The sequence below is a fragment of the Ptychodera flava genome, chromosome 5 (assembly GCF_041260155.1).
Source record: "Ptychodera flava strain L36383 chromosome 5, AS_Pfla_20210202, whole genome shotgun sequence".
Lineage (NCBI taxonomy): Eukaryota > Metazoa > Hemichordata > Enteropneusta > Ptychoderidae > Ptychodera > Ptychodera flava.
In genome coordinates, this window is record NC_091932.1 from 46,503,806 (window position 1) to 46,515,531 (window position 11,726).

General features: G+C 36.1%; 1 protein-coding gene across 1 annotated transcript; it reads left to right on the forward strand.

Moving 5' to 3' along the window:
• The first annotated feature begins 12 nt into the window (after positions 1 to 12).
• On the forward strand, positions 13 to 11,458 carry LOC139134119 (elongin-C). Its single transcript, XM_070701039.1, has 4 exons — positions 13 to 129; positions 4,434 to 4,625; positions 8,751 to 8,799; positions 9,066 to 11,458. The coding sequence occupies exons 2-4, from the start codon at positions 4,457 to 4,459 to the stop codon at positions 9,205 to 9,207; spliced, it is 360 nt and encodes a 119-aa protein (XP_070557140.1). The 5' UTR covers positions 13 to 129; positions 4,434 to 4,456; the 3' UTR covers positions 9,208 to 11,458.
• The last annotated feature ends 268 nt before the right edge of the window (positions 11,459 to 11,726 follow it).

Here is an 11,726-nt window from a genome sequence, read left to right on the forward strand (position 1 = left end):
GTCGGAGGTGATACCCACAGTTCTCTGCGTTCGAGGGGAAGGTGAACATCCGGGTATCTTGGCCTCGCCGGTTGGCAAGAAGCAGGACAAAACATCACAGATCTGCTCGGAATCATCTCGATTTTTAAGGTAATACAAGGAATTTTATTGAATAATTCAACGCTACACCTAATCAATTATGTCACTGAAATCCTTTCCCTTTAATTAAAGCTTAATTAAAGGTAATGATTTCAAAATACTGCGGTAAAACTTGTAAAAAGCGACCTTGTTTGACGGAATGAAGACGCTATGTCATCATAAACATGCAATTTGATTCACGCCGTTATTTCAATTTCAGACTCGTGCAGTGAATGAAAACGGGCTTTTAAATTACCAGGGGTGTATCTCAATGTAGGATCGTTGCATGGTGCCAGTGTTTTTGAACTATCGGGAAATTTTCCTGATCCTTCCTGCAATCGGTGTATTTGAGAATACATGTACATGTTGTTGTAAAGTCAAGTTCAGTTACACGGGTGTCTCAGTCATCTTACTATTCTTAGATCGAAACGGCAAATACTTGTGTACTAGTTATACATGTACACCCCACTACTCGTGTCAGACGGTCAGCATCATGACCGTCTTGCTCGATCGTGTTTTCGAAGGAATTTCCAATAAGTATTAGTATCGATGATCACTTCCCCATGCTGTCCAGCTGTTGGTGAAGTACCACGCTGAAAAATTACGTTACTCATGGAACATGATCCACTGCACGTCCTTGGGTGATTCTGACTCAACATCCCGATAACTTCCTGGTTTTGCCGTTCCAATGAAGCCAGTCTTATAGGTTCATAAAACACCATGCTCTAATGGAAGTTGCCACACCTTAGACAATGTTTAAAAAACGTATTACTGTACATGTATACTGCAATAATTAACACTAATATTAACTAAATTGCATTTACATGTAGCTGTTTTTGGATTATACAAGTTTTGAGATCTACCATAGCTACCAGATGATCAAACAGGGTTGAGATAATCCTTTATCATTTGTGGATAATCAGGGCCAAAATTCAGTAGCCCTGTGTTTGTGACCCAGACTTCTTTGAGTGATCCATTGTTGATTATTGCACAAGTTTTCAGCGTTCTTTATCAGGAATGATAGCTGCAAGTTCTCAACAAAGTAATTGCTGACCTACACAGCAGACCATCAAATTTACTCACTCCTATAAAAGAGTATAATTTAAAAGTCACAACTGCAGTTGCCATGTACTTCCACAACTGTTTTGCCTGTTGTTTGTCACTGAAAATGTAAGGTTATTTAAGGTCATTGAAAATCCAAGGTGATGCATTAAAGTGTCATACCAGCATTACACATGCTTTTTTACGAGGTGATAAGGAGGTCAAGGGGAGATGCCCAAGTCTGAGTATCTACATGTATTCTACAATACTGCATCTTATGTCCTGTTTTAATAAGGTGTCTCAGTCAAAATAACCTTTGCTGCTGTAATCCTGCTTTTATTATGCCTCAGTCATTTTCTATGAGTTCTTATAATTGTAAAACAAATGAATGTGCCTACAGAAATGTTCATCAACCTTGGAAAGAGCAGCTTACATTCCAACCAATGAAAGGTTGATAATCTGCCTTTCAAAAATGCATTATTGTGTACCTTAAAGTTCAAACAGAATTTATTTCGTACTATAGGCAGTGTATCACAAAATTAATATATGAATACATTTTATGAGCTGCATCCCAAAATTTCTGCAGAAATCTGTTCACAAACAGCTTTGGTTGGTGTCCTGTGTTAGCTTTCGCGTTAGATTCGGTTCACAGAAATCTAAATTCTTGTTGTCTACATGTTGTCAACTCAATAACATGTCAGTTGGTCCATTTTCTCTCCAGGTTGGGTATAAGGGGGTTATAATGTTTGCCCAATTTTCAACTAACTTGCCAATCAGAGTACATGTATCTTCATGTTCTATTGGATTTCGTGTGACATCTCTTCAACACCATTCACCTTTCAGTCTTGTGATTTCAATGTTTATTTTTCACAATACAAATTTAAACTTCCTGTTCATAGCTGTCTTAAATTAATATACATTTTGTTGCATTTGTGGAGATGTAACTGGTGCAGAATTGACTCCAACAAAATTAATTTTATACTTAAAACCTAATTCATCAGAATACTCAACAGTACGAATATAATTTTGAGAGTATTAGTTGAGAGGATGGAGGGAAATCAAACTCTTCACTCAGACTCTACTTCAACCTTTCTGATAGTAATAGTATTATTGACAGGTTTATAATTTGCATGAGTCTACTGTTGTATATTGTATACATGTATCTGTTTCTGAAGTCCAATATATCAGTATGTGTACATGTATGTCACGTTTAAAAATCAAATAATTTTCTTTGATGCCTTTCATTATGATGTTGCAAAATTTAACCATTGACGTCAGTGTTAAAGTTGTCTATTTAGCTCAAACATGTACAATCTAGGAGTGGCTTTTATCATTAATGTTAAAATTCAATCTTTAGCCTGGGTAGTTTTCAGTGATAAAAAGAGGTTAATTTGGGGTCAGTATTGCTGCAGTGAAAATCAGTCAGTTATCACTGATATACATGTATCTCAGTCACTCAAAACACATATAGTACACATACATGCACATGTATGCATGAGTGTTAAGTGCCAGTCCATGTTAGTAAGCGTTTACCAAGAATTTTTTTTAAGCATGGCATGTGGCAAAACTAGTGTGTAACCTACATTCTTCACCTGACACGTCTTCTGTAGAATACCACATGTTTCCACAAAATCCTTTGGTGAAAGGTCTGTCCCACTCATGACCAAAAACTTGGAACAGTCTGCCTGTCAACCTACACCATATGGATTCACATATTTCATTCCCCTATGTTCTCAAGAGAAGATACATTTTTTTAGGGAATAGTGTCATTTTGTCCTACGCTTAAAGCTCCCTTTTTGAGATTAGGTGCATTATAAATATTCTTTATCATTATTATTAACCCTTTTCCTGCCAAGTCCATACATGTATTTCACCACCAGGTCAAGATGGTTAAAATTAATGAAACACGACGTATTCCATATGATGTATTTTAACATAATACTGTACATTTGAAGGCTGTTGAAAACATAATACTGTAAAGTTGACTTTTTTTGGACAAAAGATGCTACCGGTATAACATACCAAGCCAAGTGGGTGAAAATACGTCATGTTTTGGCTCAATACCACTTTTTACTGACTTGGCTGATGGGGAAGTGATACAGTTATTACTGTCTGGCAGGAAAAGGGTTAATTGTGTAACTTTGCATGAGCTTACAAGAGCAAATACTGCAATGATCAAAAATTCTATGTTAGTTATTGCAGTGCGTTGCACGTTGCATGTTCGTCATACATATCGTTCAAGTAGGCTGTTACCAACAGAAATTTGGACAGTTTTAGTCTCTGCACACCATTGTTTATTGCTGCAACTTGTGGTTTGATTGCCTGATATTTTTTTCTACGTGTATTTAGAATTCTGACTGTAAGATCAGTAGTAACAACCAAACACAAATCTGCCTTTCCTCCAAGCATCATTTCTAACAGTTTCATAGAAAAATTTTTATATTTGTATATATATGATTGACGTAATGCCATTCACAGTCTACCCTCTTTACTTCTCTTACTAGTTTGTGATTAGAATACTGTATTGACATAGACATTCAACATTAAGAAATTCACTGCTGCTTTAGTTCAGTTCAATATCACCTTTATCCCAAAGTGAACAATTGCAAACCTGAAGTGAGAAACCCAAACACAATAAAAACAAACAAAATAAAAATGTAAGCATCCCATTAAAATATATAGTGGATGTATCTTATGATTGATAGCAAGGTTGAGCATAATACGGAATACCGATTTACTTCATATATGTATTTTTCACTGGTATTACAATTTTTGATTTAATGTTAAATACGGATGTACAGTACATGTTTGTAGTGTAATATGAAGTTGCCGGTATGTTGGTGATGGGATTTCGCGTCGTTAGCAGTCAATAATAATCATTATGGCCCTGATGCGGTTTTACAGACCAAGGTTATATGGCGTAAGCAGGGATCATCAGTAGCGTGCTTGTTTACACTAGATTTTAACAGAAACATCGCCCATTGTATCCAGCTGCACTGTCTCCACTACGATCAGAATTTGGGTAATTTTTGGAATCTTGCGATGGTTTGCTTATGAACGTAACACTTGGGGAGAGCATTGTATACAACTAGAATGAAAGCAGTTCAAAAGTACACATCATATGCAAATGCCCATAAGACAATGGTTACATGTATGCCCGGATGTTACCGCATAATTGTTAGGGGGCTTCTTCACATAGTGTTACATGAGAAAGTTGTTTAAGGTATGATAATTATTGTGAATTTATAGAGAATTCTTTGTTTTTTTCTTTTCAGAGCAGAGCAGACTGTAACAAACCATGGCTGATCAAAAAGACAAGGAAGGTGAAGACGATAAGCAGTATGGAGGATGTGAAGGCCCGGACGCCATGTATGTCAAACTAGTGTCATCTGATGGACATGAATTCATCGTGAAACGAGACCATGCGCTGACATCCGGAACTATCAAAGCTATGTTGAGTGGACCAGGTAAGCTGATATATTAAACTTGGGTGTCAAAGAAATAAGAAAAACTAGTTCTTTGTAATTGGAGTCTATCCTTTCATTTTCATAAGGCCAAACAAAAAAATATGTGCTGTTCCGATTACATGGTTTTCAAAAATAGGGTAGGTAGGTAGGGAAATTTTTTTTTTTTTCATTTTTTTTTATTTCTCAATGTGCATTTTGTACGCGTTCAAACTACCAGTGAACAATTTCCTCATGAAACGCACTCAAATTGAATACCAATATATTAAAATAAAATATTCATCAGTAGAATTGAAGTGTGTGGTTTATTAGACTGCCATGGAAATTGATATGGTGAATAACAATTCTTTGACACGAAAGTGAACTGTTTATCCAAAGGTAAATCCTCAGCTTTTTGCAGTCACTCGCAAGAAAAACGCACATACTTTACGTTGAAGTTGTTTGTAGCCTCGCCAACCTGTATATTTGTCTGCTGTACTTCCAACCACGCCCCAGCAGCATCACTGGCACATTCAACTTGAATAGAGTACATTTTACATTCAGAAAAACCTGGATGGTGTTCCTCCAAAATTTCTTCGAATGTTCGGTTCTGTTTAACAGAAGACAAAATCGACCTTTCTTCACCATGATCGCATTTGCGAAACAAAATTGAGTACACGTTATGTCCATCGCGAGTCACCATTTTGTTTGAGACGAGGCCTGCTATAAGTAGGGATAACAGGCCCTTTTTTGTTCTTGGTTAAACTTACTTGAATTGTATGTTTTCTTGAAGATCTTGTCTCAGGATTCAAAAAACTGTTTGAATGATGGTTCTATCTTGTCTACTTCCAGGGTTACGATTTTTTTAGAATTAAAATATGCTCGATTTTTTGACAAATGGTCAAAAAATTTCAACATATGGCTAAGAGTCATTTTGTGGGTATCCCTATGATAAAATATAGTTGTATAATAAAATTAATTCTCTAACTAATCTGCTTTAAAATACTTTTTGTGCAATATATTGTAAGAGTACGGTATAAGGAGCTTTTGTTGTCTTTACACAGAGACTTGAAAATGCCAAAAATTTTGTGAGACAGAGTTGAAAATTAATTGGACGGCATCGTGTATACTACCAGTCAAAAAGCTATTTTTCGCCATTTTCAAACTACTGTAACTTTCAGAGTTTTTAAGCTAGCTCTGTCAAATTTTGGACAGTTAAACTTGAGTAATAACAATTAGATCTGTAAAATTTCTTAAGTGTTACATTTGAGAAATTCTGATATTCAAAAAACCAAAAATCATAGGAATATGAATAAAATAAGTCATTGTTCAACTGATCAACTCACAGTACAGAATAATCCCCCTGGAGCTGTCCTTTTTTACACAAGAATATTACTCCCCCCTAAAAAGCTGTCATCTTGTTGTAGTCAGTTTTCCTTTAGCATTGAAATCTAGAGTCAGGGTTATGATTTTTTCCTTTCCTTTCCTTAGATTTTTCATTCTCTCTTCATTTGCCCGTCTTTCAACTTGTCTTGTTTATCAATTCCCGATTCCTGCACTGTCATTTTCCCCAGTTTACGTTTCAGGTTGTTTACATACATTTATTATAATAATAACCATGGCATGCTGACTTTATTCCCATACCGGTACATCATTGAAAGAGTATTCATTTCTGTTGTCAAATATCATTTTGTAAATTGTGTGTAACATCAACAGATGAAAAATGAACACAGTTTAATGTTCGCAAAACTACCAGGGTTAACGTTTGAAAACAGCTGATTGTGGCGTTGGCAGTTGGGGCTGTTCAACGAAGTACGTACGTACGGCAAAATTCACGGTAAATTCCGAACGCACAGATTTTGAAACTACTCAGAACTGACCTTAACACACAGTTTTTGGTGTACGGGTTTATATTTTAATGATAGAATGACTATAAAAAGTAAAATTGACCAAAATTTTGCTCGATTCACTATCACAAAACACTTCCGGGTTTTCACTTGGCCTGCATAATATGGCCGCGCTGTGCATGGCGCGGTTCGGAAATGACAACAAGAAGGTAAATGAAAGATTACATCAAAAAACGGCCATGAAAATGCTTCAAACTTTCCGCAAATTTAATATAACAGTTGCTGTTTGGTATACTAACTCCGATCACTGAAAATTGTCCCTGCATTTTAGCGAAAACCTACCTACAAAACGCCGTTTAGGCACTGAACAACATACTGTAACGAGCCATTCCATTCTAACATAGGAAGTAGTGGCCTGAGAAATGTGCGTGCCGCAGTACGGCACGCTGTATGGCGAAAAATAATGCTGGATTTTGAACGCTAAAATGACACGATATTTTTTTCTTTATTTTCAAAAAAAATCCCATGGTAGAACGAGCAGTTGAATTGGAATTTTTTTTATCGATAATTCTATTGAATTAGACCTAACATTTTTTGAGATACAGCAGTTTGAAAACCGGAAACCGTTCAGTGTGCAACAACTGTCAGTGTCATGTCGCAAGTTTTCATGAGCGTCTGGCATCACTTCTAGAAGAATGACGTATTAGTTCTCGCGTGATTTGCGCGATTTGTCATAGTTCTCGCGTGATTTCATGCGTTTCACGTTTTTTTTCATACCGTTATTTTTACTTCCGGGTTTACGAGGCTCTCTAAAAGTCTAGGGTCGGGGGGTTAAAATTGGGTTGGGTCGGGTAATCGGAACAGCACATTTTTTTTTTTTTGGCCTAACCATTAGATATTATTCCCTAATATTTTTCTTCATTCAGCAAAGGAAAATATGAATGACATTCATGTAATGATAGTGTCACCAGGAGTCGAAGACGAGTGGTGACACAGTCATTACGTCACGAGTATTTTCCGAGCTGAACGAAGAAAAATATTAGGGAATAATATACTTATCACATGCACAAGCAAGAATTCGTTATTTTTTGCAAAATAAAATAAGTTTTCCTGACGATTCCGCGTTTAAACTTTTGAACTACTTTAGGAATAAGTATCAGTATGCTGTGCACAAGTTGTCAATCATTTCCAGTCGTCCGTCATGTGCGTTAGCGCTCACGTTCGTTCGTGTGTGGAGCAAATGACAGCTCTTGGTCTACACGTAGGCTACCTTCAGCAAAGTTATACTCTATTTCAAAGATAGCATAGTCCTAGAAATTTATCACAGACGAAGATACGCTATTTTTCGGGAACAAATATCGACTGAATCTCGACGGCGCAAACACTGTAAACGTCGCGCCTGACCCTGTTTGCAATGCATACGGAACCCACGGTATACGCGACCAGCTTCGAGTTCGTTGTTTCAGCAAATTATTCACATAATTCCTTCGGAATATACAGGCGGTAAACTCTTCTGTTTACATTGTTCGGATTATTAATGTCGTAGTCCGTGAAAATATCGATTTCATGTTGTTTGTTTACATATTTACGAGCACACCGAAGATCGACAAAAAAAAGGTCCAACGCACCAAAATTGATGACATAGACATGGGTTGTCGTGAAGTAGAATGACCAGAGAATAAATCCCGTATTTTCTGTTCAGAGACAACAAACTTGGCTTGTGCATGTGATAATATTGTTTGTCTCATTACAGTTGATGCAGTGTACAATGTAGTGATGTCATCTTCTGCACATAGCTTATGTCAGTGAAATTTGATGACATTAATGTCAATGTGAGCTGGTGCCCGAAACCCATGATTTCCTTCACAGTATTTTAGATCATCTCCATTGTTTTATATTAAATTCTCAGTGGTACTGTTAGAATGTCAAAAGCCAAAGTACAAAAGTTATGTAGGTAAAAAATAAAATTTGAAGTATAAAAAAGCAGAATTAATTAAGTATAAAGAGCTTGTAGAAAAGTTGGTACACATTCACTTAGGCACAATTTTAGTCACTAGAGTCAGTGTAGACACATTGGGAGGGCAAATCGTCTTGTCAGACTGTATGTGTAGGATCACCTCAACATACGGCTTTGCTGGACATGCAAAGAGTTACTCATTTCAGTATTGTGAAAACAATTAGAATCTATCTGTTAGTTGTAGCAGTGACCTCTTGGAAGAACAAGGATCAAACCATACACTGTCATTGGAGCTACCATTTGACCTTTCACCTTTATTCATTCAACCTGTCTTTGTTGTTTCAGGCCAATTTGCTGAAAATGAAACAAATGAAGTCAACTTCAGAGAAATACCGTAAGTATAAATTATAATCTCAATCATGGTATGAATGGGTCACATCAGCTGAAGATATTATTAGCTGATAATAGGCCCATCAAAATATAGGCCAATTGGCACTTATTTTGGATTTTAGTTTTGCTTGATGTTTTCCAGAGACATCTCAATGTGCCTCGCTCTTACATTAAAAATTACCAATGAGTATATTAGGATCCACATATGCGCAATTTAATCATTCTTCACTCTTTAATTACTGATATTTATTTCGCTCTTTTTGTTCACAGTTCCCATGTCCTGTGTAAAGTATGCATGTATTTCACCTACAAGGTTCGCTACACCAACAGTTCGACAGAGATTCCTGAATTTCCAATCGCCCCGGAAATTGCACTGGAATTGCTAATGGCTGCTAATTTCTTAGATTGTTAGAAAGAGAGAGATCAACTCTTCAAGATATGTAATATTCACTTTGTGATCGTGAAGTGCTAGACAGCTCCTCCTTGTCATCTGAGGAGAGCCTGGACTGTCCACACCAGGGAGTTTTGAAGGCAGCCATGTTTTTTCATATTCTAAAAAGACAAATATTTTGTTTTGTTGTCCGGTAACCTGTAGACCTCATATATCTCATGGTATGGACTCACCCAGGCATAATTTATGGGTAATGGGGTCAAGTCAGTAACAGTTTTATGTAAATCAAGAGGAATACACTGGTGTGATTGGTCAACAGACTTGACATACATCAACAATCATTATTATATTTGTTCACAGCATGACATTGTAATATTTAAAATATACTGAATACCATCAAACTGAGGTGATTAATTACAGCACAGAAGTTTTATAATTATTTTGAAAGTAGTACTTATGAAGTGTATTTATATAAATATAGAAGCTAAGAAGCTATTCATTTGCTTTGAAATGTTTACTGGCGTTTTCTAGAACTTGTAAGAACATCAATAAATTTGTTGGAACAGTGTGGAATACATGCTTTCGTTCCATTTACATGTAGTTTGACACAGTGTCTTCAAAACTCCCTGTAGCAACCTAGTAGTTAAAGTTATGATTTGTTTGTAGTTTCTGTTGACAGTTTAGTCTGTAGGTTCTACTGATCAGGCCAGTTCGTGATTGTCATAAATTTACGTGTTACTCAAAATTTGGTTGTACTCTTTGAGGGAAAAAGGTTGTCTCACTCTTGGCTAGCGTTTGTAAAAATGTGCATAAGGTTGTAGCTGCTTTAATTTAACCCTCATATATGTGGTTGACAGCCAGGCACACTTTACAACATATTATAACAACACTTTGGTATGATATCATTGATGCTGACCATAATATGTTGTCATGACAACAGAAAAGCAATCTTTTACCTTTCGCTCCCTCCTGTGCATACAGGAAGTCTGACCTTAACACTTGGAACTTGATGGAAAGGAATTGCAAAGATTTGAGTACACAGAAATTTATGGCAATACGGAGCTGGCCTGATAGATTCCTATGCATCTAAGAGCAAGTAAATACTAGGTGCTGAAAGCTTTGGAATCGGCAGGTAACAAATAGTTCTTGGCAAAAGATTTGCCCATGTTGTTAATGAAGAGAAACTTACACAGAAGCACTTACAAGGAGCATAGTAGACTGTTTAGTGGTGATATTCTTCTTTAAACTATTGTTGTATCTTTTGGGGAAAAGTATGCAGCGAAATTGAATGTCAGGTACAGTGTAATAATTATTATTTAAACATTGGTGAACCAACATAAATGTGAGCCCTCGGTTGGGAGAATTAAAAACCTTCAAATTTATTCTGGGAAGGGTTTCTCAGCTTACAACTATGCCCAGTTAATATTAAATTTATATTGAGTAATAAAAAGACATAAATACCCTACTTGTTATCCCTTATTTGCTTATACTTTGTCATTCAATTAAATTAAACCCTGTGTTGGACTTTCAAGGCTTTTTGTTTAGTCCTGTCAGTAACCCCAATATGTGGCTGGATGGGCTATCTTAATATTAAAGAACAATTTGAATATTCTAAAGATATTATGGTATAAAAAAAGGGGAGAAAAGTATTTGTGGCCTGCCAGTAAGGTTTTGGGATTTAATAATCTCCCAAAACACCAGAAACAAAAGATTTTATTCTTATGTTGTGATGGCAGACATCAACATGTGGTGGTACTGGTTGTAGGTCAGTTTTTCCAACGCCAGAAAGAATACAATGGAAGAAAGAGAATATCTTGAGACTGACAATGTCTTCACACCATGGAACCTTCTCATCATATCTTGACAGTGGCATTTTTGTAAATCCAGGTTGAATACTCATGTTAAACAACATTTTGACAGAATTATTAATTCCTGTCCATCACTTCTTGTTTCATTAGCCATCAGGACAGTTTGAGAGATGACAAGCGTACATCTGTTGTTTTATACACAGACAAACCCTCAGATTTACTACCCCATTATTTTCCAGCTATCGTAGCAAATGTATTTCTAATTTTAAAATATTTGTTCCTGACTTGTCATCTTCAAAGATGTTTGGGAAATTAAAATTATCCATTTTGTTTTCATTGACATGTAAATTTGATTTTTTTTTCCATAATTTTGTTTTTGAGTTTGTGATTCCTTGCAAGTATGCATGTTGCTGTTTTTGTTCACAGCAGATGAAAAATAAATGAAATTATTTGGGAATTATCAATATTGATGTTTAGCATTATTTAAGAGTGAAGTGGCTGTAACTTTCATACTTTCTCAGTTTTTGTGAATCAATGGCAAGTTCTCATTGGCCCAAATGATGTTGAAACAGCAAGCATTCATCTTGTGAACACAGCTTCTGTTCATGTAAAGTGCACTGTTATTGTCGCCAGTTGAATTTTAGTCCGGATTGAAAGTCACTTTTTGGTATAAATACTGTAATAATGCAGCGTACACATGTACATGTACAGGCTGAGTTGACAAGCTGACTT